Source organism: Periophthalmus magnuspinnatus, chromosome 6 (genome assembly GCF_009829125.3).
Source record: "Periophthalmus magnuspinnatus isolate fPerMag1 chromosome 6, fPerMag1.2.pri, whole genome shotgun sequence".
Taxonomy (NCBI): Eukaryota; Metazoa; Chordata; class Actinopteri; order Gobiiformes; family Gobiidae; genus Periophthalmus; species Periophthalmus magnuspinnatus.
The window spans coordinates 32,211,352-32,239,263 of record NC_047131.1 but is presented as its reverse complement, the minus strand read 5'-3'; the positions used below and the strand labels follow the sequence as shown (position 1 = coordinate 32,239,263).

General features: G+C 40.8%; 1 protein-coding gene across 1 annotated transcript in view; it reads left to right on the top strand.

Moving 5' to 3' along the window:
• Window positions 1–26,483, top strand: part of LOC117371923 (zinc finger protein 536-like) — a gene marked incomplete at its 5' end in the record, with an annotated part of 40,061 nt that extends 13,578 nt beyond the window's left edge. The window contains 2 exons of the mRNA XM_033967598.2: window positions 4,246–4,950; window positions 26,236–26,483. Coding sequence (XP_033823489.2) covers window positions 4,246–4,950; window positions 26,236–26,483 — 953 coding nt within the window. The remainder of the gene's footprint in view (window positions 1–4,245; window positions 4,951–26,235) is intronic.
• Between the last annotated feature and the right edge of the window lie 1,429 nt (window positions 26,484–27,912).

The window sequence follows — 27,912 nt, the reverse complement described above, 5'->3', positions numbered from 1 at the left end:
CTCGGGTAAAGAGAGTTTTCCCGGTCTTAAGTCCCCACATACACTACAGAAACGAGCCCACGTCCCCGCGTACGCTACAGAAATGAGCCCGAGTCCCCACGTACACTACACAAACGAGTCCACGTCCCCGCATACACTACAGAAATGAGCCCGAGTCCCCACATACGCTACAGAAACGAGCCCGAGTCCCCGCATACGCTACACAAACGAGCCAGAGTCCCCGCATACGCTACAGAAACGAGCCCGAGTCCCCACATACGCTACAGAAATGAGCCTGAGTCCCCACATACCCTACACAAACGAGCCCGAGTCCCCACATACGCTACAGAAACGAGCCCGAGTACCCACATACGCTACAGAAACGAGCCCGAGTCCCCACATACGCTACAGAAATGAGCCCACGTCCCCACATACGCTACAGAAACGAGCGCACGTCCCCACATACACTACACAAACGAGTCCACGTCCCCACATACACTACACAAACGAGCGCACGTCCCCACGTCCCCACATACAGTACACAAACGAGCTCGAGTCCCCACATACAGTACACAAACGAGCTCGAGTCCCCACATACAGTACACAAACAAGCCCACGTCCCCACATGCACTACAGAAACACATACGTCTCTTTGTAATGTATGAGATTGTAAATTATCCCGTTATCAGGGCCGACTGTCTTCAGTTCAAGGGCGTAAATCTACTTTTGTTACCTTGACTTTACAATTTCATCCGGTTCTGCTCCGTTTAATTAATACATGGGTGTTATTTTATGCTTTTGCACAACTGAAATGCTCCAATCCAGACCTCATTTACAGCCATTCAGCTCACAATGGCTGCTTTTCTATTAGCGCCTGGAACAAAGTGAAAGTAACAAGTACAGATCATTAGATTTGGATTTACCTCGGAGACCTAGCTCGGGGTCAGATCTAGAGGTTTATGAAATTGATATTTCTGCGGCTCGGGCATGAATCACTGTTGTAACTCAGATATTAGTCCATTAAAGAAGAACAATAAGGCATCAATATGCATAGAATTAAATTAATGGTGGTTGGGTTTATCTCCCCATCCCAGACGCATCCCCCTAAAAAGACACAGTATAATGTATGACCTGACCTTCAAATGCCAGGAGAGTGTTGGGCAATAAACTGCCAATATTTGCGGCGTAATGGCAGCGGATGACTTTTACTGTAATTGGAATGGCAGGCAAACAGCTGGTGTGTTTAAAGACAGGGCGAGAGCGGGGTATAAGACAATCACTAGCTCTATGGTCAAAAAGGGGGCGTCTTTAACCCCGCCGCCCCCTCCGCTGACGGCCGAGAGTCTGATAAACCGTACATCAGCGTAAGGAGGGAGACGTGAAAATTACCTGCAATTAAAAGTTATGGAGAGGCTGATCAAATCTCGCTTCCAGATGGTTATTAGTCACACGCTGAAAGGAGAAAAATTAGCCAGTGTCAGTCTCCGCAATAATACACTTTGTTCTTTTTGAATTATGCTAGCAGCGCAGCCATTTTTCAACTGTAAAGCGAAAATAAACTCGGCGTTAGCTCGTGGCGCGGTTAATCAGAACGCCTCACATGTAGCGTCGTCGGGGTTTGGTGCGACGGGGGGAGCGCACTTAGGCCCCCTGATGGAGCGGGGTTTCTCTGCGCCGCCCTGCCCCTCGTTCTGGTTGTTTTACTATTTGACTGTGTATTATTTGAGTAAGAATGGAGCGCGGCGTTAACATCTCTGAGTGTATTTATTGCACATGGTGGTGGCGTCCTTACTGGTACATGATGGATCACTGGAGCTGAAAGCTGATTACAAGCCTGATTTACTGTGGGCCAGCGCTTAAATCACTCAACTCAGCCTCCTTCAGGATTGGAACATTTTTCATGTTTAGACAAAGCGTGTTGGTACATACTTTGAGCTGTAGAAATTGTTCACTATAGACTGCACACACAGGCTCGCTCTTTAGACGCAATATTTCACAAGTTTTTGGGGGGTTTTAGTTTTGACCTCAGCTCCGATAGAGTCACTTTTTCCCTTCGCGGACGTGTCACGGTAAAAAGTTTAAAAGTAAATGTATAAACGATAATATTAAAGGCTGCTACGGCACTGAAATGATCACCCCAAAGCAGGTTTTTCCTACAAAAATCAAGTTTATATGTACAGTAATGTTGAAGTTATTCTTATATTTTTGTCCCTGAATGGCTCCTGTACTTTTTTTGCATTTTTTTAACCAAGATTTTGTAGGTTTAGTCAATTTTTTTTTGGTTTATATGATCGAAAACCGTAGTTCGGCTCCAAATGAAGCTCATCGAGGCTAACGGTTATAGCAACCGCATGTATCATAGCAACCAAAGAGCCAATCAGGAGCCAGGATGTTGAAGGTAACACCCCTTCACTTAGCAACGCTGTCAATCAAACCTGTTGCTAACGCTAACAGGAGCGACCTCGGGGAAAGAAGGACCTGATTTGTCTGTTTTTAATGTTCAGATCTTGATTTACAGACACAATAGTGAAATAAAAACCCCAGGATCATGTAGAGGGTTAATACGAACATTTAAGACCAAAATGACGAGTCAATGGAGCAGGAAGTGCACCCATGATCACTTCCTGTTTGGAACACGGTGGCTAGCAGGTTAGCAATGTCCATTTATATAAACACTGGTCCCTCGTTTATCGCGGGAGTCACGTTCTAAAAATAACCCACATTAGACGAAATCCACGAAGTATCATCTTTATTTTTACATTATTCTCTCTGTTTTTGTCTGTAAAACCCCTCACCACACACTTTATACACTTTTCTCACACAGGCGTTAACATTTTCTCACATTTCTCTCTCGTTTAAACTCTCTCAAAGTTCAAACCTTCGTAGGCGTCTTTGTCGGTGCAGAACGTTTCATCGACATTGTGGGTTTTGTCGGGGAGAAAACAAATTGCAAACGTACAGCACTTCAGAGTCACACTGAGATCCAACGTTTATGTAAATTTGTCTGAACACATTCTGTACTGGACAGGAGACACGGCACGGAGGAGACTGATGGACAATGGTCTACAGTCCAACAGCCAATCAGGACGCACGACACAATGGTCTACAGTCCAACAGCCAATCAGGACGCACGACACAATGGTCTACAGTCCAACAGCCAATCAGGACGCACGACACAATGGTCTACAGTCCAAACGTTCCTTAGATAAACTCTGTTGTTCTCATCTCGACAGACTTATCTCTTCATTTGCATCATGACCAGAGGTGGCGCCAGCGAGCAGTTTGGACAAAGCGTTTCTTATTGTATTTCTGTGGTTTAGTCGCTTTTAGATGAATAAACGTTGCCATGGTAAAACCGCGAGACAGTTATTTGTAAACGCAGCGACGGAAAAGTAAGTTTCTGGTGCTTGTTTGGGTTCAGACGCACACGCTGTATCTGCTCCATCTGTTTTGGGCAGATTTAATGATCAGACAATGCAAATAACTATAGGAGGTAAGAAAAGACGAGTAATGAACAAACAGAACACGGAAAAAACACCCAGAGATGTTGTTTCAGAGGATGTGAAAAGTTTGTCTATTTTCTTAAAGGTCCGATATTATGCTCAAAATGCTCTGTTCCACGTTGTGATGTCATCAAGTGGTAGTTTTTTCAAGTGAACAGCGACTTTTACCTTTAGTTCAGCAGAGATAAGTGTCAATTCCAGGGGTAAATGATCCAAATGATTCTATAAATGAAGGTGTGTGGAGTTTAAAAACACAGCGGAGCACTTCCTGTATCACCACATGATGACATCACAAGGTGGAACAGAGTGTTTTCTTTCCGTTTGAGAGAAGAACTCAGCCTAAATCTGCAGGTTTGTGTGTTAAACATGTGAGAATGAAACAAAAAAACACAACTCCAGGTCTGTGTGTGACGAGGAAACGACATGAAAACAGCGTAACACGGGCCGCTTTAAAAGTTCCGCATTATGGCATTAAACTTAAACATCTACGTTGCATTTATTCAATTAGACTTGTTTTTTTTTTCTTTTTTGGTTTGTTTTCTTTGAGTGGAGTCTTGCCTTTAACTGCTTGTCCTCATGGAGATCAATCTAATGCTGTAGTACGGGACATTCTAGGTAAAGTAGTGACATCTCCATGGAGACGAGGAAGTCAAAAGTAGATGTTGATAGATTTTTAAATGCAGATTGAGATATTGTGGCAAAAAAATGTATAGTTTTGTGATAATCTGAGTTCATTTGAGTGAAACCTTTTGTGTCGTTTCAGGGGATAAAATCTACAGATGCCCTCCCGCCTCTGACTTTGTCCCCATGGGGTTCCACCTGGACCGATACCCGTTCTCCACGTGGCAGAGCACCCCCGACCTCCGCACGAGTCCCTCCAAACTCCGACCCAGCTCCAGAGACGACTTCACCGCGGCCACGAGCCTCTTCGTCGGGCCGGACGGCGACGGCGCCTCCACGACGAGCAAACACCCGGAGTCGTCCATCTCGTCTCGGATCAAGAAGTCCCAGTACGAGCCTCTGGACCTGTCCACCAGACCGGACTCCCTCGTGCAGATGTCCGGCTTCTTCACCAACGGACTCACCTCCGGGGCGGCTCGCGGGCTGCAAACCTTCGACGCCGCCTTCGAGTGCGACCTCAAAACCGCAGACGTCCTCGATCAGTCCGGGCGTGACGGCGACGCGGAGAAACCCGAGAGCGAAAACGGTGATTCTGCAAAATGGAGGAAAAATAACTTTATGGAAGACGTGGGCGGTTTTCACAGTGAGAAACCGGAGCCGGTGGCGGGACAGTGGGGCGGAGGGGTCAGCGAGTCTCCCATCGCCTCCCTGGAGAGTCTGAACCCGGGACAAGCGCTTTCCCTGCAGCATCAGATGGGGCTTCTGTCCTTCCTGAGGTCCCAGGCCAGTCTGACCCCGGCGTCCACGTCTGTAGTGAACGGCGGCGGAGCAAACGAGGCAGCAGCAGGTAATAAACGCTCTTGAACCGTCTCCTTTGGATTATCAGGTTCTGACTGGAGTTTCCACCTGTCACGGCGTCATATTTTAAACTTTGACTTATCGCTGAAGTAAATACAGACAGATAAAACCATAATAATGAAACAAATTTATGCCCAAAAGCAGATTTAAACCATAAAAACGAATTTAAATCTACAAAATTGTTAAAAATCACGAATGAATGAAACACTTTAGTCGTTAGTTTGCATCAGAAAAGTGATTAATTCAACTTTTTACGGCTTAAATCTGAACATACAGACAAAAAATAGCCAAATATTTCCAAATAAAGCAAATAAAATGTACACACGATAAATATTAACCTGAAAAAATATTGTTCCAGCTTCATAAACTGAAGGATAACTTCATTTAGTGAATATTGTGACAGGCCTGATGGAGTTATTCACATCATTTTGTTCGTCTGTGACTTCTGTGCTTTTTTTTTAAACATTATTGTGCAGGTTTAGTGCAGTTTTAGGTTCATTTGAGTAAGATTCTGTTGTGCATGAGCAGGTTTGTCACTGCATCCACTGGAACAATATAAATATGTTTATCGTGTGAACAGTTTCTGAACAGAATTTGTGCCGTTTTCATGAGTGATATGAAAAGATTTGAACTTCTCTGGTTGAACATCGGTGCATTCTGCGATTTAAGTGTTGCAGTTTGGCCTTTTAATGATACAGAATATTTAAAAAAATGCGTTTTACTGGGACAATCGTGGGATTATTAAGCAGTGTCAATATGATTTTTTATCGTAATATCTCTCTGTAGCGATAATTTGTGCTTCAAAATGTTATTTTTTCAACCCCGTGTGTCTCAGGAATCGTCAAAACACGGACAAAAACATATAATTCCGAGGAGACAAAGCGATCTCATTATTTTGCAAATGTTTTAACGTAAAAATACAGGTACAAGCTGAAATATGAGACAAAGTTTGGACTTAAATGTAAATGAAAGAGCTTTTACTCGTGGTTTACAAATGCAATGTTTTGTTAATTATGTGCAAAGCTCCATATTCAGTAAGTTTGATTATAAACCTGTGAATAAATCTGTCTAATAATATTGTCTGTTTTATAAAAGTGAAGTTTAAATGCAGTAAAACAGTTGTACAAACACACCAGGCCTGTATCTGGATCTAAAATGCACATGTCGCCATCTAGTGGACAACTCCCACTCCACTCACTTTATTATATTCTCAGATGTTTTTATTTCACACAGACCTGTCACTGAACATGTTTTGAAGCTCGATCATAAATATACACGATAATAAATGATAATATTGAAACAAATCTATGCCCAAAAGCAGATTTAAACCACAAAAAACTGTTCAAAATCTGCGAAACTGTTAAAAATCACGAATGAATGAAACACTTTAGTCGTTAGTTTGTGTCAGAAAAGTGATTAATTCAAACGTTTATGGCTTAAATCTGATAATACAGACAAAAAATAACCAAATAATTCCAAATAGTGCAAAGAAAATATACACACGATAAATATTGACCTTAAAAAAAATATTGTAACGAATAATATTGAAACAAATTTATGCACAAAAGCAGATTTAAATCACAAAATCTGTTATAAATCTGCAAAACTGTTACAAAACCATGAGCTGCAATAAATAAACAGCAGATTTAAACAGTTGAGTCGTTATTTTGCAGCTGGTTGTTGGTGCAATTCCAGCTTTTACAGATAAATACTAGAGTTTTGTCCTTGAGCAAGACACTTAAACACACAAACGCACAACAGTGAAGTCAATGGATAAGAGTGAACTACTTTTATGACTTAACTCTGATCATACAGCCAAAAAATAACAAAATAATTCAGAATAGTGCAAAGAAAATGTGCAAATGATAAATATTGACCTTGAAAAATATCGTAACAAAACAAATTTATGCACAAAAGCAAATTTAAACCACAAAAACTGTTATAAATCTGCAAAACTGTTAAAAATCATGAACGAATGAATAAAACACTTTAGTCATTAGTTTGTGTCAGAAAAGTGATTAATTCAAACGTTTATGGCTTAAATCTGCACATTTTCTTTGCACTATTCTGAATTATTTGGTTATTTTTTATCTGTATGATCAAACAATAAATATTGACCTTAAAAAATATTGTAACAAAACAAATTTATGCACAAAAGCAAATTTAAACCACAAAAACTGTTATAAATCTGCAAAACTGTTAAAAAACCATGAGCTGCAATAAATAAACTGCAGATTTAAACAGTTGAGTCGTTAGTTTGCAGCTGGTTGTTGGTGCAATTCCATCTTTTACAGATAAATACTGGCGTTTTGTCCTTGAGCAAGACACTTAAACACACAAACGCACAACACTGGATCAGACTGAACTCCTCCAGCTCCTCTTTACGTCCCGACGTGTGACTTGGCGCGTTGCCTTTCCACTTCTATACAAACTCCCCGAGCTCCTAAAAATGTTTTTTGGCAACATCTCAGCCGTCATCACCTGACAGCCCGAGCGTGAAGTGCGAGCGTGCGAATGAATCCTGCCACTTACGAACGCCACACTTCCCTTATACTTATAGCACTTTAGTCTCGTCTGTGAGGCGCGGCGGGGGCTCAGGTGCGCTCGCTGATTAGACCTACACTTTAAAAAGAGTTAGGGTCTCTCGTACGGGAACTTACAAATGAGGTGAGGCCGGCGACGCGCAGACTTAAGCTCTCGTTCTGTTGTGATGTGCTCGTCGAGTGCCGATTTAATAACGCCGCGTCTCCGGAGAGCCAACGGAGCAGCTGGGGTCTTTGATATTCATGCGTTATGAGTGGAACCTGATACACCTTCTCTGTGATCCCCCTCCTCTTATTCAGAAACTCAATATGTCCACGAGAAAGACGGGAAAGCGCCTGTCAACTCCATTAGGGATTAACATCTGCTCTGTTGCTTTATGATTCAACATGTTCTCTGGTATTGGACCGTACAGATGGTTATTATAATACGTGAACGCCGCCCCCCTCCCCGCCGCGCCGAGGCTTCACGCCACGTTTCATACGATTCACAAACTTTGATCGCTCGGCTGGTGTGGATTCCAAAGATCTGATGTGTGTGGGAATAAAACTGTGTGTGTGTGTGTGTGTGTGTGTGTGTGTGTGTGTGTGTGTGTTATTCACCCGGAGCGCAGGACGTGTGCAGGACCGAGCGGGTGTGACTCCAGGGAAAGTGCAGATACTGGAGCGGGGAGTACTCGAGTAAAAGTATAAGTAAAAGTAGCATGTGAGGAAGTACCTGTTGCTGAGAGTCAAAAGTAATGTGTTTGTGCAGATTTTGAGTCTTTAAAGCTGCAAATGTGGTGATTTTTGTAAAGATTTGAGCTGAATTTGGAACACAAACGGTGGAAACAATACTTATATTTTTATGTATTTATATATTTTTTTATTTGTATATTTTTGTTTCCTAAAATGATAAATAAAAAATAATCCCTCAGCCTTTTCAGCAGGTTTCAGTCCAGGTCTGAGCTCTTCATTATGAGTTTGACAAACGCAGGTGTGGAAGAAGTACTCGAGTTTGTTACTTAAGTAAAAGTACAGATATCAGAGCAAAAAATACTCGAGTAAAAGTATCAGTGTTAAAGTACCTGTTTAAAAATGTGTTTTGTGCAGATTTTGAGTCTTTAAAGCTGCAAATGTGGTGATTTTTTGTAAAGATTTGAGCTGAATTTTGAACAGAAACAGTGGAAACAATACTTTTTTCTATTTTTTATGATTATTTTTTTTATTTGTATATTTTTGTTTCCTAAAATTATGTTAAAAATAAACCCTCAGCTTTTTCAGAAGGTCACAAACTATAATAAACAAGACTTTTACTTTTCAGTCCATTCTGTTCTTGTCTTTAGGAGTTTGACAAACGCAGGCGTGGAAGAAGTACTCGAGTTTGGTACTTAAGTAAAAGTACAGATATCAGAGCAAAAAACACTCGAGTAAAAGTAAAAGTACCATGTGAGAAAGTACCTGTTGCTGAGAGTAAAAAGTAATGTGTTTTGTGCAGATTTTGAGTCTTTAAAGCTGCAAATGTGGTGATTTTTGTAAAGATTTGAGCTGAATTTTGAACAGAAACAGTGGAAACAATACTTTTTTCTGTTTTTTATTTATTTATTTTTTTATTTGTATATTTTTGTTTCCTAAAATGATAAATAAAAAATAAAACCTCACTTTTTTCAGCAGGTTTCAGTCCAGGTCTGAGCTCTTCATTAGGAGTTTGGCAAACGCAGGCGTGGAAGAAGTACTCGAGTTTGTTACTTAAGTAAAAGTACAGATATCAGAGCAAAAAATACTCGAGTAAAAGTAAAAGTAGCATGTGAGAAAGTACCTGTTGCTGAGAGTAAAAAGTAACGTGTTTTTGTGCAGGTTTTGAGTCTTTAAAGCTGCAAATTTGGTGATTTTTGTAAAGATTTGAGCTGAATTTTCAACAGAAACAATTGAATAAATATTTTTTTTGTTTTTATTTGTATATTTTAGTTTTGTTCAAATTCTGAAGGTGTTAAAATAAAATAAAATAAAATAAACCCTCAGCCTTTTCAGCAGGTCCCAAACTGTAGTAAAAAAAATACTTTTCAGTTGTGTTCAAAAACGTAGTGGAGTAGAAAGTACAAATACTTCTCTCAAATGTACTCAAGTAAAAAGTATCCACTGTAAAATGTACTTAAGTAAAGGTCAGATTCCTAAAATACTTGAGTACATTTACTTCGTTACGCTCCAGCACTGATCCATTATGTCATTTAAAGCGCAGTACTGCAGTTACTCGAGTATTTTCAGTGAAGAGGTGGGTCAGTTTTAAACAGCTGTGATTTACTTCAGATCAAGTTTTAAATGATCTTTTTTTTGGGAGGAGCAGAAGGAAAATTACACAAGAATCAAAAAGAATGTTTCCTCCAGGTCTGTTCATTATTATCCCAGTCAAATAAATAAATAAAGAGAAAGAAAAGAAAAGAAAAGACACTTCAGACCTGTGTGTTTTTACTTAAAGCAGCAGTAAAGTATTCTACACAGTACACACGTGAGGTATTTTTTACGTTTACTTGAGTACATTTGAGAGCAGTATCTGTACTTTCTACTTCACTACATTTATGAACAGGACTGAAAAGTAAAAGTACTTTTTATTATTGTAGGAAACTTGCAGAAAAGTCTGAGGGTTTATTTTTAACAAACGCAAATAAAAATAAAAAAAACAGATGGAAAAATGATTCATTCAGTCGTTTCTGCTCAAATCTTTATCAAAATCACCACATTTGCAGCTTTAAAGACTCAAATCCTGCACAAATACTTTCACTTTTTCTCTTTAAGTACATTTTTAAACAGGTACTTTAACACTGATACATTTACTCGAGTATATTTTGCTCTGATATCTGTACTTTTACTTAAGTAACAAACTCGAGTACTTCTAAAACTCCTAAAGACGAGTTCAGACTCACTCGGACTCTGGAGCTGTGGACGGAGAGTTTCACTTTTTTATTTTATTATAGCAAAATAAAAGTTGTACAAAAGTTTTTAGGAGGACGAGACGTTTTGTGAGTCGAGATGAAGAATCTGAAACGACGAAACATGTTCACGTTCAAAAACTTTAATCCAGGTTCGATTTTCTTTAAGACAATAAAACATAATATAATAAATCGACACAATCATCACAGTATGAACTTAACGCTGCAGCCGTGTGTTACGTTTGTATATTTCTTTGCACAGACGAGGACATTTTGTGTATTTTTTGTGTGTTTTTGTTGTAAAATGTTCAGATTTGTGCTGTACAGGATGGAGAAAGTCGTCCCTGCTCATAAACAAAAGGCCAAAATCTCCTTCAAAACTGTCAGAAATATGAATAATTTAGAAAAAACAGCCTGGACCCTGTGACCTCGGGGTCGTGTTTCCTCCATTTTGTTTCTGTTTGAGGTGAAGCGTTTGATTTAATCGATACTTTTGGCGTCTGGACGTTTTAGGAGGTCAGTGGATCAGGTTTTGGTTTTCGATCTGATGTTTGCTGATGTGATGATGAGGAAGAGTCACACACACACATACACAAACACACACGCACACACACACACACACACCCCCACCTGTTACACACACACACACACACGCACGCACCCCCACACACGCACACCCCCACACGCACGCACACACACACACACACCCACACACACACCCCCGCACACACACACACCCCGGCACGCACACACACCTGTCACACACACACCTGTCACACACACTTGTCACACACACTTGTCACACACACCTGTCACACACACACCTGTCACACACACACACACCTGTCACACACACCTGTCTCACACACACACACCTGTCACACACACCTGTCTCACACACACCTGTCTCACACACACCTGTCTCACACACACACACACCTGTCTCACACACACACACCTGTCACACACACACACACACACACACACACCCCCACACACACCCACCTCTCTCTCTCACACACACACACACACCCCCACCTGTCACACACACCTGTCACACACACACACACACACACTTGTCACACACACCTGTCACACACACACCTGTCACTCACACACAGACGTCCCGTGACCTTGCGTCCTCGTGCCGTGTCCTCTGTCGTGTCTCGAGGCAGGTGTCTCGCTCGCTCTGACCAGGTGGCGGTGTCAGGAGCCCGTGCGTCCCCGTCCCTCGTCCTCTGCGTCCACGCGCTCCACGAGGCGCCGCTGACATATCGGCGGCGTTTTGGACGTGGAGTGATGTGTCTGCGCCGACAGCTCAGGTCGGTCCTAATGTGGCAGCGGAAGGTAATTGGCCAGATGGTGACCTCTGTGTGAACCTGTCCACACCTCATTATCCTCCCTCCTCCTCCCTCCTCCTCCCTGCTTCTCCCTCCTCTTTTCTCCTCTTTCCTCTTCTTTCCTCCTCTTCTATCCTCCCCTTTCCTCATCTTTTCTCCTCTCTCCTCCTCTTTCCTCTTCCCATTTCCTCCTCTTTCTTTCTCCCTTCTCTTCCTCCTCCTCCTCCCCCCCTCTCCCTCCTCCTCCCCCTCCCCCTCTCCCTCCCCCCCTCTCTCCTCCTCCTCTTCCCCCCCTCTCTCCTCATCCTCCCCCCCTCCTCTTCCTCCCCCCCCTCTCTCCCTCCTCCTCCTCTTCTTCCCCTCCCCCCCTCCTCCCTCCTCTCCCTCTTCCTCCTCCTCTTCCCCCCTCCTCCTCCCCCCTCTTTCTCCCCCTCCTCTTCCCCCACTCCTCCCCCCCTCTCTCCCTCCTCCTCCTCTTCCTCCCCCCTCTCTCCCTCCTCCTCCTCTTCCTCCCCCTCTCTCCCTCCTCCTCCTTCTCCTCCCCCCCTCTCTCCCTCCTCCTCCTTCTCCTCCCCCCCTCTCTCCCTCCTCCTCCTCTTCCTCCCCCCTCTCTCCCTCCTCCTCCTCCTCCCCCCTCTCTCCCTCCCCCACTCTCCTCCTCTTCCTCCTCCTCCCTCCCCCCCTCCTCCTCCTCCCCCCTCTCTCCCTCCCCCTCTCTCTCTCCCTCCTCCTCCTCTTCCTCCTCCTCTCCCCCCTCTCTCTCCCTCTCCCTCCTCCTCCTCCTCCCTGTCCGGCTGCACTTCCTCAGTTTGTCCACACGGTGTCAGTGTCGTCCACGTCGTCTGTGCAGATGTTTCCTCAGATCAGTGACATAATAGTTTTTGTTTCTCTTTCAAACCAAAAGGTTTGACCCTAAAAACGCCACGTGCTCTGGACATTTGTGTTTATTTTCTCCAGAATCAAAAGAAACGACTGGAACTGAATCTCATTTTTTAAAAGAACCGAATCTTTTTCTTTCTATTTTTATGTGTTTTTATATAAACAGAAGCAGAGATTTATGCAGGAAAACACATTTAGCCTCATAATAACTGTCCAGTGTCAGTTTGGATCATTTTAAACACGTCTGAGCCTCGTTGTGTCTCTTTTGTTTGATTATTTTGTCGATAAATAAGTTTCACTTTGGCTTCTGTCGTAAAAATAAACAGTAAAAGAGCCAGAATCGGATCCTTTAAAAGAGCCGAAAAAAGTCCCATCACGAATCGAAAGAAAAAAATATGGAATAGTCAGAAAAGTTGTAATAAACTACTTCATCTTTTCAGTTTCTAGACTAAAAATAAAGTTTGCGTTGAAGCTTTTAAGGCCAAAAGTTAAAAAAAACAGTAAAGTCTCAAACTTTTGTGTATTTGATGTGAGGAGCTTGTTCTCATCTATTGATCAACGAGCTCCTGGAGAAAAGTGTGGCTCAGTGGAGAAAACCATTAGGGAAGCACTTTAGCTTTTAGTCCGAAACTGCAAAAACCACAAGGGTCAAACGAAATATAGCTGTATTTTTTTTATTTTTTTTATATTTTACAAACAAAATCAGAGTTTAGAGTCAATAAATGTGTTATTTCTCTGCACATGTGACGTGTTTAGAGGCAGACGCACATTTGGAGCAATTACACTCAGATTAAAGGAAAATTAAGAGAAAACTAAAATTATGCACTAGGATTAGTCATATAGTAAGTAGTAGTAGTAGTAGTAGTAGTAGTAGTAGTAGTAGTAGTAGTAGTAGTAGTAGTAGTAGTAGTAGTAGTAGTAGTAGTAGTAGTAGTAGTAGTAGTAGTAGTAGTAGTAGTAGTAGTAGTAGTAGTAGTAGTAGTAGTACTAGTACTATATGTGACTTATTTTCAGTTTTAAAGGTGCGTTCTCATCACTGGTGCAAGAAATACTCCATTTTCTTACGTAAAAATACAAATACAGGAGCAAAAAATACTCAAGTAAAAGTAAAAATATCACATGAAAAATCTACTTAAGTAAAAGTATTGAAGTACCTGTTTAAAAATATACTTAAAGAGTAAAAATTCTAAGTATTTTGTGCAGATTTTGAGGTCGTTTGAAGCTTCAAATGTCGTATTTTTATATTTTTGTTTTGGTCAAAGTCTGAACGTGTTAAAAAATAAACCCTTAGAGTTTTCAGCAGGTCTCACAGTAATAACACTTTTACTTTTACTTTTACTTTTACTTTTACTTTTACTTTTCAGTTGTTTTCGAGAAAGTACAGATACTGCGCTTAAATGTACTGAAGTAAAAAGTATCCAGTGTAAAATGTACAGATAGATACATAAAATACTTTACTTCTTTTACTTCGTTACATCCCAGTACTCTTTTAAATACAGTTTATACTTGTACTTTATTATTTTTAGGATAAAGACGCTGCGTTTGTGTCAGAACTGTTCATTTATGTTCAAAAGTGTTGGTTTGTTTTTCATTTTTGCATCAAACTCAGCGTCAAGAATCAAACTTTTTTCTCCAGTATCGGAAATTTGAACAAGATTAGAGGATTTTTTTACATCAAAACTGTTTGGAAACTCATATTTTTAGCGATTTTAAGCAAACGTGTTATGTAATCCATCGTGAACAGTAACACAAAGATGAGAAAAAAGAAAAAATCCGTGTTTGTGGGTGTCTTTGTTGAAAATGAACTGGTCAAACACTTCACTCTTTCATGCGACGCCTTTGAGCGAAATCGATAAAAGATCAGGAGTGAAAAAAAAAGCACTTTGAGGAGGACGTGACGCGGCCGATTTGAAAGGCTGAAAAGGGTTCGTCATTATCTCATGGCGTGACCTCCGCGCGGCCTCGGACGACCCCGGGACAGAGCGGCGTTCGGCGGGAGCGAGCGGCACAAAGATACTTCTAGATGGAGATGGATGGAGCGAGGGAGCGGCGAAAGAGTGAGCCGTGAGCAGATGTCAGCGGAGGGGCAGAGAGGGGGCAGTAGACTTTTGCCTTTGTAGCCCCGTGGACATAATGAAGGGAGGGGCGGCGGCGAGGGGAGGCGGCGGGGGAGGGGAGGGGGGCGCTCGCGGACTCATCACTCACTGTCCGGCCGCCGTCAGAGCGCCGGTCGTGGTCATCCGTCACCGTGGAGCCCGCGCTGCCCCCGTCTGAGCGGCGACTGTCATCATGGCCATTATGTCGCCCGAGTCCCCGCCCGACGCACTGTCTCTGCGTGGGACAAACGCACAGGTGCGGCGGCGACACGTGGGACGGGGGGGAGGGGCTTATTAGGACAAGAGGGTTTTAGATAAAAATACGCCGTAAATCAAAGACAATTCTGCAGAATACAGCGTGTAAAATTGACTTTTCAGAGGTTTTAGCCGAGTTATGTTTGTTTCTCTTCGCGTTTGGAGCCATTCGTGCATTTTTGCGCCGTCTGGAATCACTTTAGACGCCATTTTGCACTTCCTTCTCCAGTTTTATTTGATTAATCGGTAGCGTCGCGTCGTCATTTTGGCACAAATGAGCTAAAAATCCGATGCTCGCGGACGTCGTCTATGACTATCTACAGAAGGAGCCGATTCTTTGTTGCGACGATGTTTGAACAATCTGGAATCACTTTGGACGCCGTTTTGCGCTTCGTTTTCCAGTTTTATTTTCTTAATCGATGATACACGTTGGATTCGGCAGCGTCACGTCATCACTTTGGTACAAATTAATTTAAAAAAACGCTGCTCGCTCGTGTGACCTACGCTGACTCTTTGTTGCGACGACGTTTACGGTGACGTCAGCTCCACTGGACACACAAAACTCAGCGGATTTGTTTCGTTTATTAAGTCGTTTTTAGTGAATATTGTGATTTAAAATGTGTAACTTATAACAGAATGATCCACAAAGCGACACAAGCGCGACAGACAAGCAGATTTAACATCCTGAGACCCGAGCTCCTGCAGAACTTTACAAAAACTATTAAGAGCTTGAACACAGACATTTTGTGTAAAAAACAAAATGAGAAACAATTGTGCCTCTAGGAACAATTTGTCTCATTTGTGCTGCTGACAGGAGCAGGAAGATGTACGCCTTTAAATCAAAATAAACTTTTTTTATAAATGTAAAAAAATAATAATAAAAAAATATATTAAAATACAATAAAATAAAATAAAATAAAATAAATTAAAAAATAATTAAATAAAAAAGAAATACAATAAAAAAAATAAAAAATAATAATTAAAAAATGAAAATAAATAAATAAAAATACAATAGAAATGTAATAAAAAATTAAATATAAATAAATAAAAATAAATAAATATTCTACTGTGGACTAAACAACCCAAAATGTGTTGTCCACAGATGAGGACACCGGGTCTCAGGAGGTTAAGGAGTAACTAAGTGATAATAAACTCACAAATGAACTGAATTACATCTGAAGGTGAGGTGTTTTCAGGTCTGCACATGAGGAAACTCTGTGGTTTTAGGGAAGTTTGTGACGTCTCTGTAATAATAAACTTTATAATAAACTGTTTGTTATTACTGCAGAGCTCAGGATAGAATGAAAAAAACATGAAGTTACTCATCAGATTAAACTTTGTGTTGTGCCAAACGTCCAGAGAGACATTAACAAAAGTAAAACTGAAACATAAACAAAAGATCTGCGTCGTCACTACTGATAAATACAGGTGTTATTCAATAGAGTCAGAATGTTTTTTGGACGAACGCTGACTTTAGCATTTAGCATTTAGCATTTTAAAATCTGTGTTGATCTTAACATCAGGGCATTTTAAATTCTCGTGATGTTTGACGTCACAATCCCGAGTAAACGCACTTTAACTACTGGATACACTGATGTTTTTACAGTTTATATCGAATTATTTTTACATGTAAGACTTTGGCCGTGTCTCAGTTTGACAGTTGCACACTTTGAAGTACCGTTTGAAGTACCATTTGAAGTACCATTTGAAGTACCCATCGACTGCAAAGGCCGAGCTGAATCGGGACAGACCGACGCCACGGAGCGAACGTCGACCTCTGTCTGTGCGTTTACGTTACGTCTCCTAGCAACCGTGACGACCTCTGACCAATGAGCTAAACGTGTAAAATGGACTCCGAAATAATTACAGTTTTATTTTAAATTCTTTATTATTTCATTGAAGAAGAGTCGAGGTGTCGTCGTCGCAGCCGTTTATTTCCGTTTAGACTGAATGAAGTAAATAATTTATGTTTCTCTTTAAATATCAACAGACAAATATAACGTTTGAGGTGATTTTTTTTTTTTTTTTTTTTCAGTTGTAGCTCGTATTACATAACTTTAAGAAAATCCACCTCGTTTCTCCTGTAGAAGAAGTGACACACGGTGCATGATGGGATACATAAGTGTGCGAAATGTGCACACTTCGTTCACGGCCGATCTCCACGGAAACGCAGGGCACATTTTTGGCCGCATTCATCGCGCCTGAAGTGACGTAAGCGTCCTCCAAATGCGGCCGACGACGTGCGAAACCGTCAAATTGAAACACGGCCTGTCTCTCGGTTTATTGCGCTTTTCTACTTTCATGGGACTGAAAGGTCGAGCGGGAATCGAACCAACAACCTTCAGATCGTTGGACAAACGCGCTACAAACTCCTCCACTGTCGCCTTGTACATTTATAAACATATTTATCTCACTATAGAGCCAGAATACCTTTAAAAAAACGTGAACTTTAGCCTTTAGCATCTTAAAATCTCCACTTGTTTTAACTTAAATTCAAACACACAAACAGCAAAACTATAAACAACAGAAATATCCATGTTTTTACGATTTAAATCTAATAAATGTCACATATTGGACCATTTCTTAACGATAAAACTTAAAAACTCAACCGTTTCATTCGTCTTTTTGGTCATTATCAAACCCAATTGGATCGTTTTTTGTTTACCAACATCTGGAAATGCCATTACTGTTTTTAATTGTCGTATTTTGGATGCGTCGGGGACATAAACGTGAGCGTAGTGAAGCTTTACGACGGTTGCGGCTCGGTGTTGCTGCCGCGTTCTTTACGGCCTGTCGGATCGTCGGATGCTGGATCATTCTCTCGCCTCCGATCGTCCCACAGACTCATATTTCACACATGATCCTTCAGAAAGTCGCTGTAACCAACCACAGCCATTCGTTACCGTGTTTTTGGCACTTCATTTCCGGTCGGGAGCGTGTAGGGGGCGCCGTCAAGCTGCAGTCGACTCCATCTTTAAAGCGAGGGGGCGCTATTCTCTGATCTATGTTGTTCTAACGCTGTTTTCTCCTCAAAAACAGACCTGGAGTTGTGTTTTGTTTCATTCACACATGTTTGAGTAAGTAGAGATGGCACATTTAGGCTGAGTTCTCAAATGAAAAACGCTCTGTTCCACCTTGTGATGTCATCAAGTGATACAGGAAGTGTTTTTAAACTCCACACACCTTCATTTTCTTTAATCATTTGGATCATTTCAGCTCCCGGAATTGACCATTTCCGCAGAACTCAAGGTAAAAGGAGCTGTTAACTTGAAAAAAACTACCACTTGATGACATCACAAGGTGGAACAGAGCGTTTTGAGCTTTGGAGATGTGACAGACTAATAATAAAGAGTTAATAATGAAATAAAACACAACTCCAGGTCTACAGGAAGTGCTCCGCTATGTTTTTAAACTCTCCTGAGCTAAAGCTTTGAGTAAAATAAATGCAACATAGATGTTTAATGCCATAATGTGGAACTTTTAAAAGGCTCATGCTGTTTTCTGATCTGTGTTATAAAGTTTAATCATAACAAACAGACCTGGAGTTGTGTTTTTTTGTTTCATTCTCACATGTTTAACACACAAACCTGCAGATTTAGACTGAATTCTTCTCTCAAACTTGAAAAAAACACTCTGTTCCACCTTGTGATGTCATCGTGTGATACAGGAAGTGCTCCTCTGTGCGTTTAAACTCCACACACCTCCATTTTCTCGACTCATTCGGTTTGATTTCAGCCCTGGAATTGCCCATTTCTGCTGAGCTAAAGAGAAAAGGGCAGTTATCACCTAGAAAAACTACCACTTCATGACATCACAAGGTGGAACGGAGCGTGTTCGAGCTTTGCAGATGTCATTTTTTACCATGTTTTTGACAGTTCATTTCCTGTAGCCCGTCGCGGCGCACACATACAGGGGGCGTTGTCGTGGTGGAACGTTTGAACCGCGCGGTGGAGATGGATGGTCCGGAGCTCGGGCCTGTCTCCTCTAATTGTAAAATATTAGTTACATTAGACTTTGGCCTGTGATTAATGGAACTTATTTAGAGGTTGCTCTGGTTTGGACCTCCCCTCCGCTCGGGTGGGAGGGGAGAGCGAGCGGATCAGGAGGGCGGCGGAGGAGATAGGAGAGAGACGTGAGGGTCGGACGTGTCGGGGACGGGCCAAACGTGATGAGACGCAGACGCTCGGGGTGAATCTGCGGCTCGTCGTGTTTGTTTTTTCTGAAATATCACGGAAATACGACAGAACATCGACATATTAAGGCTGACGGAGACGGTAAAAGCCAAACGCTAAACTATAGATCAGACCTGGACGACGGGGGGGTTACACACACTGACAAACGTGGAAAAAAGCGCTCAGGGCGACGGTGGCTCAGTCGGTAGAGCGTTTGATCTGAAGGTTGACGCTTGGAGGTCTGCGCTCGACGTAAATATAAAAGCAAATTAGTGCAGTTTTAATTTAAATACTGCAAAGAAAGTAGTAGCGTACAGTAGTGTTTGTCTGTTGTGTGTTTAGTGCAGGTTGACACAGGTAGAACATGCAAACTCCTCCTAAAAACACCTAAAATGACCTGGAATCAAACCCGACGGACTTAAGTGTCTTTAAAATCACGACACATTAATTAGACTGAGTAAAACATGAACAAAAATCGTTTATTAAGAAGTTTATTTGAGCTTTTAAATACGTAACTAACATAAAAACCACCTTAAATAAGTTGTTATTATTATTATTATAATGTCAAAAACAGACCTGGAGTTTTATCTCTTATTTCATTTTCTGTTGTGATGTTGATGTTTGTAATATTTGTGAATATTTAATTGGTGATATTTGCTCTAAATTAAATGTTGAGCGGAGATGGGAATGTTCAGTAAAAAATATTTGCATTAATTATTTTATTTTATTTTATTTTATTTTATTTTATTTTATTTTAATTTATTTATTTATTTATTTATTTATTTATTTATTTATTTATTTTTATTTATTATCTATCTATCTATCTATCTATCTTTTAATTTAATTTTATATTTATTTTATTTATTTATTTATTTTTATTATTTATTATTTATTTATTTATTTTATTTTATTTATTTTTATTTATTTATTTTATTTTAATTTATTTTTATTTATTTTTTTTTTATTTATTTATTTTTTGCACACTGTACAGTTCTACCACACTATGTTTTTGGATTTAAAAAATAAAATAAATAAAAAATAAAATAAACATACTAAACTGTATATTTCATTATAATTTGTCTTTCTGTTGTTCCTAATAAAAACATTTGGAAAAAAAAAATACAAAAAAACAGACCTGAAGTTGTGTTTTTCATTCACATGTTTGAGTCACACTTTATTATTAGTCTGTTACATCTCCAAAAGCTCAAAATGCGACGTTCCACCTTGTGATGTCATCAAGTGGTCGTTTTAGTTGAAGTTTACCAGTGACATTTTTTTAACCTTTATTTTCACTGAGATCAGCAACTCCAGGTCTGAAATGATCCAAATTATTCAAAAAAATGAAGGTGTGTGGAGTTTAAAAACACAGCGGAGCACTTCCTGTATCACACGATGACATCACAAGGTGGAACGGTGCGTTTTCTTTCAGCTTGAGAGAAGAACTCAGCCTGAATATTAAAAGTTTGTGCGTTAAACGTGTGAGAATGAAACAAAAAAAACACAGAAAACAGCGCGACACGTCCACTTTAAACGACATTTTGGTGCGTTTGAGTTTTCAGTGGGTCACACAAAATACTGCAGTACTGTTTAATACCGGGGTGTATTTCAAGTGAGTGGAGACAGCTGTAGTATTCCTCTGTTTGAGATTTATACGTCTTACTGGAATCTAGTCTGTCAATTACACAATGGCGACTATATTAAGTTGTTTTACAGTTAGTCAGAAGCCCCATGAATCACAGCTGTTATTTCTACTGTCACTCACCACTTCCTGTTTTTCCGCTCGCATTGGTTTTGGCTCGAGGAAGTCCAGCCCTGTACCTGGACCACGACAAGGCTTTCTTTATGCGATTGTGTGCCCCCCTCTCCCTCTTTAAAGCCAGGGGGCGCTATTATTCTCTGATCTATGTTTTTTTATAATCCTGTTAAATCATCAAAAACAGACCTGGAGCTGTGTGTTTTTTTGTTTTTTTGTTTCATTCTCACATGTTTAACACAAACCCTGCATGTTTAGACTGAGTTCTGATCTCAAAACTGAAAGAAAACACACCGTTCCACCTTGTGATGTCATCATGTGATACAGGAAGTGCTCCACTGTGTTTTTAAACTCCACACACCTTCATTTTTTTGAATCATTTGGATCATTTTAGCTCTGGAATTGCCAATTTCTACTGAACTAAAGGTAAAAAACCGTCACGGGTAACATGAAAACTACCACTTGATGACATCACAAGGTGGAATGGAGCATTTTGAGCTTTGGAGATGAAACAGACAAATAATAAATGAAACAAAACACAACTCCAGGTTTGTTTTTTAAGGAGGAAACAGCTTATAACATGGCTTAAACCTCACAAGAGTTCATTTTGTGTCATACAGGACCTTTAAACAGCCCCGCCCACCTGTCTCTCACCCCTCCACTGGCCCCGCCCCCTCGTCTCACCCCTCCGCTGGCCCCTCCTCCCCCCCCCTCCCGGGCTGCCGTGCCAAACTCTGTCCTTTACGGCGTCAGGTTACTCCAAAAACCAACAGATGGCGCATTACCTTTTTATTACTCGCACCTTCTGTGAATTTCTCCACGTTTTCCTGTTGCCAAAACACCTTCTTTTGTCATCAATTTTTTTTTATTATTATTTCAACCCAACACTGTCACTGGAAAGAATAAATGAACACAGACAGAAAGGCAAAAATATAGTAAAAAATGTATAAATATGTTTTAAAAAAATGTAAAAAAGGAGCCAAAAATCTAAATAAACAGGGAAAAAAGAGCAGGATGTGAATAAAAAAGTTAAAATGTTCAAATTTTAAAATGTGTATGAAAAGATTTTAAAGTGGTTAAAAACGCGCTTTATATCCGCAGACACTGGGGGGCGACGTGGGGTGAGTGTCTTGCTCAACGACGCAACAGCAGCATCGTCTGTGTGAGCCGGAATCGCACCGTCAACCTGTGAGTCGGCGGATGCAAGTTGATGTTTATGTAGAGAGCGGGATTTGAACCGGCAACCTCTCGGATCTGAGGTCAAACGCTCGACCGGCTGAGGTGATTCCAGGGAAACAGGAAGTTAAAACAATGCGGAACATTCTCCAGAGATAAAAACAGCTGGAGTACTGTGATTTTAGTCGTTTTTTTAAGTTTATATTTAGTTTATTTTGTGTAGATTTGCAGGTGGATGATGAGATGAAGGATGGAGAAGAGGAGGAAGAAGAGGAGGAAGAGGAGGAGGAGGGGGCGGGGTCAAAAGGCTCAGACATTCTTGATTTTTGGGAAGTGATGTCACATGACGTCAGCTCATAATGTTTTACTGTAACCGTGAATCACCCCGAAGGCGGCGTTGGAGCGGGGAAAGTTGCGACGTGATGTGATGATAAAAATACTTTTGTGGTGAAGGTTTGATCCTCGTGAGTCAGACCTCGCCGTTTTCCTCTTCGCACCTTTGGGCCTTTTGCGTCGCGCTGATTTCGTGTTAAGGTCAGACGTTCTTATGGAAGCGATTAACAGTTTTGTTTTTGTGTTTGCTGTGTTTCCAGCGGCTCGTCTCTGTTGATGTAATGAAGAAACGACAGAAACGATGTCAAATGTCGTCTCTCATTAACACGCCGTTTGTTTAACCGCGCGACACTTTATGACTCAATATCAGGCGACGATTCACGGATAATTATCTCTAAAATAGTTTGTAGTTGCACAGTGTAACTTCTCTGGTCTCCATGGAGATGTTATTGCTTTGTCTGGAATGGTACACAGTGTGGCATTAAATGTATAACAGTGTGATTGGGTGTTTTTAATTGGGTGTTTTTACAGAAGAAATTATTATTATTATGTATTTTTATTTATTTATTTTTTACTATTATTATTATTATGTATTTATTATTTATTTATTTATTTTTTACTATTATTATTATTAAATGTATTTATTGTTTATTATTATTATTATTATTAATTTTATTTATTTATTTATTTTTTTAATATTATTATTATTTATTTTATTTATTTATTTTTTACTATTATTATTATTAAATGTATTTATTGTTTATTATTATTATTAATTTTATTTATTTATTTATTTTTTACTATTATTATTATTATTATTTATTTATTTATTTACCCGTGTTTTTACTGCTCAAAACCTCCTTGAAAACCTGCATTCACCTCTCCACAGATCTGATCAGTGAGCTTGGTGGTGTCATCGGCTTGTCTCCATGGAGATCTTTAATGCTGTACTCTGAAACATTCCAGATGAAGCCATAACATCTCCATGGAGACGAGCAGTGCCTCATTTACCCAGGCCGGTCATGATAAATACCATAATCATATAAATGCCATATTGTGTGATTGACAGTGTTGCTAGGCGCCCGCTCCCTGATAAACGACCTTCAGCAGCCTCGCTCCTGATTGGCTCTTTTGTTGCTATGATACTCATGATCAGATTTCCAAATATGAAACTCTGCTCCACTTTGGCCTCTGTACCTGCTCCAGCCTCGATGAGCTTCATTTAACGCCGCGGGCGACGTCACGCTCACTTAGTCACTTAGTCACTTATTCACAGTCTGTGTCAGGGGTCGTGACCTTTAACCCCCAAAGAGCCATTTTGACCCAGTTTCCATAGAAAAAACTAAACAAAAACACTGGAGCCGTAAATACTTTATGACATTTAATCTGAAGATATCACTGAACACAGGATAATGTTTTTTACCTTTACTCTTTCTATAAACATCTACAGTCTGTGTTTATGATCCACGAAGTGTCACAGAGAAAATGACATTTTATTTATGGAATGAACACATTTTGAACATTTAGAAAAAAACAACAACAAAAAAACACAAGCTGAATGTCTCTTTCAGCTGAATTAAAAAGCTGAACTTAAATGATCCATGAAGCAAACACAGAGCGAGTCCTGATGTCGCCTTTGGGCTTTGGGACAGTGAGTCTAAACACTCTGGTCTGTGACTCCACGAGTGACGTGTCACTGAAACCTCATGTATCGTGTGTGTTTCCTTCAGTCAGACGTGGCAGTGTGTTATGGTGTTTGTTGTTGTTCTGTTGGTATTCTACTTGCGTTCTGCTTGTGTTTTCTGGTGTTTCCTGATGTTTTGCTAGTGTTTTGTTGGTGTTTTCTGGTGTTTGTTGGTGTTTTCTGGTGTTTGTTGGTGTTTTCTGGTGTTTGTTGGTGTTTTCTGGTGTTTCTTGATGTTCTGCTAGTGTTTTGTTGGGGTTTTCTGGTGTTTTGTTGGTGTTTTCTGGTGTTTTGTTGGTGTTTTCTGGTGTTTTGTTGGTGTTTTCTGGTGTTTTTTGGTGTTTGTTGGTGTTTTCTTGTGTTTTCTGGTTGTTGGTGTTTTCTGGTGTTTTGTTTGGTGTTCTTTTGGTGTTTTCTGGTGTTTGTCGGTGTTTTCTGGTGTTTTGTTGGTGTTTTCTAGTGTTTGTTGGTGTTTTGTTGGTGTTCTCTTGGTGTTTCCTGGTGTTTCCTGGTGTTTGTTGGTGTTTTCTGGTGTTTTCTGGTGTTTTGTTGGTGATTGTTGGTGTTTTCTGGTGTTTTCTGGTTAAACTCTCTGTGTCATGTTGTAAATTGTGTGTAAACTCTGCATTAGTCGAGTCGAGGCTCTAAACGGGGACAGGCAGGAAGTTTTGGCGTGCCTGGCCCTCCAGCTGCAGACATCTGTCATTCCTCAGCTCAGCACTGCTCTGTGTATTTATTTGTGCATGAGCCGTGTGTGTGTGTGTGTGTGTGCGTCTGTGTGTGTGTGCTTCTGTGTGTGCGTCTGTGTGTGTAAGACCAGGAAACAGAGCACAAAGAATAGCTCTTTATGAAAAACGTCCTGATTATAGTGAGTACACTGTGGTTTATAAGATAAGCAGTGAAAAAGAGCACATTATTATTCCTGTAGTTTACATGACGCATTGTTCCTCGTGTTCAGTGTTGTGTCGTTAAGTTGGACGAGTTGTATAAAAGTGTGTTATGTCATGGCAAATGTGATCAAACAAACACTAAACTCGTCCTAAGTCTATTTGTAACTGACCTAAGTTGTTTTTGTGAAAACTCTAGTTCTAGTTGTCGTTCTTGTGTTATTTTGTTTATTGTGGTGATCACTTTTTTACTTTAACCAGATAAACAAAACACAAAACTCTGCCGTCATTTTCAACTGTTTGATAAGATGTTGTGTGTCAAACCTGAGGAAGGACAGAGGGACTGAAACATGTGAATGAAAGTGAAGCAAGAGTGAGACAGTGTGTGTGACCTGAATCAGGACGCACCTCACTCCCAGTGTGTGTGTGCACTGGTGTGTGAGGGTGTGTGTGACCTGAATCAGGACGCACCTCACTCCCAGTGTGTGTGTGCACTGGTGTGTGAGTGTGTGTGTGTGAAGGGGTGGGTGTGTGTGGGGGTGAGTGTGTGTGTGTGAGTGTGTGTGTGTGGTTCCTTGATGTAAACCTCTTCAAAAGTCGCTGTATAAAGATGTGACTGTTTTCTTCCTGTGTTTCTTCGTGTTTGTGTCTTCACTTGAGAAAAATTAAAACGACGCATCAAACACTGAACCTAATACGTCAAACTCAGGCCCGGGGGCCAAATCTGACCCACAGTGTAATTATATTTGGCCCGTGAGGTCATTTCAGATTTAGTTTTAGAGCTGGTCTGCAGTGTCCAGCACATGCAGCACTAACACTACACATCCCAGAATGCTTTGCTCGTGCGCTGCATGTGGAGACCAGCGAGCGCTCCTCCTGTGGACGCTCATTAGCGACTGAGCTACTGGTCAACTCGGACAAACTGATCACTACAGAGAGAAACATAATTTAATTTATTTACTTAAGAAACTAACTCTGCTGATGTTTGTAAGATGAAGCTTGAGTTTGAGTTATTTTGTGTTTAAGCAAAACTAAAGTTTGTTTCCACATAAACAGGTTAAACGTTCCTCATCAGGTGCTGCCAGTTTTTTAATAAATATTGAGTTTGGCTTGAATTTGTTTTAAATGTTGGCCCAGTGTGAGTTTGACGCCTCTGCTCTGGTGGAACCTTCTCCTTAAATAACGACTTTTTGATTCTCACCAAACCCGACACAAACATTTGGACTAATCTTGTATTTTCTTCTTCTCTTCAGCCCGGAAGCCGTTCCAGTGCCGCTACTGCCCCTACAGCGCGTCCCAGAAGGGCAACCTGAAGACCCACGTCCTGTGCGTCCACCGCAAACCCTTCGACAACAGCCTGTACCCGGACCGCCGCCTCCGCCGCTCCCACGCCCCGCACCACCGCCCCCTCTCCAAACCCGCCCCCCCGCCGGGCGTCGACGACACCCGAGCGCCGGCGGGGCGGGACCACGTCGCCGTGTCGTCGCTCTGCGGGACTTGATGCTGCCGCGACGACACACACACACACAAACACACACACGTTCTTGTTTTTAGCTTGACCTCTTGAAAAATTAGGAACGATTGTTGAAAATTGCATCGATGTACATTCCAGTGTCTACTTGAAAAACCGAAGTCGTATTTATCTGTTGCAAAAAAAGCTGCCCATATCAATAAAGTCCGTTGTGATGTGAATGTGCGACGGGGGCTTTTTGTGTAAAGCGCTGGGCCGATTCGCTCGTGTTTACGTACATCTATCACTCCAACACTGAGGGGAAGTGTAGCCCGCTCGCCCCAAGCTCTTGTTCTTTCATCCAGTAAATACCTCGTGTTAGATTTTTGTAAATATCTCTCCTTTTTCCCTTCCAGTCCACGAGGCTTGTCTATCTGTCAGGATACGGTGCCAGATGTTGGGGCTTTAATCGCAGCAGATGTAATGAAGTAGAATGTTGCACATCGGAGCTTCCATTTGTTCTGGATTCCACTCCAGGGAGAAAGCCTCTCTCACATATAATTATCGCCCATTAACTCCTGTGCTTCATGCCCTCACGCTGGAACAATGCTCAATTAAAGGGAACCACGGAAATGGAAGAAAAAAGAAAAAAAAAATCAGCAGAGATGCATCGGTCGTACATTCAAAATCCCTTTTCCAGTTGCTTTTATTGAGTGAACGCAGCCATGTGTGCACATACCGGATATGTCCAGCAGGGTAAGATCGCACCAATCAACACGCAGCTGCCATGTAACCCAGACTCTGAGAATTTACATCCAATTTTTTACATTTAAAGTTTCCAGAACATGTTTTTAGCGCCGCAAAGTTTAAAAGTTCTTTGATTGAAATGTTTTGCCTCAAAGCGGAAAAGAGAACGAGGCTCGGTATGAAAATCTCAAACGATTTCGATTTTACCAAGGAATAAATTTGATACGTAACTATTCTGTGCTATTAAATAAATAAATTAAATGTTAAAGTACACGTTTGAAATTGTACTTTAACTGTAAAACGTCAAAGTATTTCACTCGTGTGTAAATGCAGTGATATAGATTTAAAAATGACACAGATTTTGGTCGACAGCTGCAAAACAAATTCTCTTTTTTCATTTTTCTTATCAGTTTCGTGCGTTTGTTTTTGTTTTGCTCAAAGACGAAGCTTGAACTCGAAAACTTTAGTCAAGATTTTACTACGAACATGGTAAAAATAACCCCTCAAATTATACGAAAAGTACTTATACTTCACTTTAAGATTCATAACTCGTCCATTTATTACACTGGATAAAAGTCTGTATCAGCGATGGAACAAGTGCTCTGTTTTGTTAAGTAAAAGTACAGATACGAGAGCGAAAAATACTCAAGTAAAAGTAAAAGTATCACATGAAAAAAGTTCTCAAGTAAAAGTATTAAAGTATCTGTTTAAAGAGTAAAAAGCAAAAGTATTT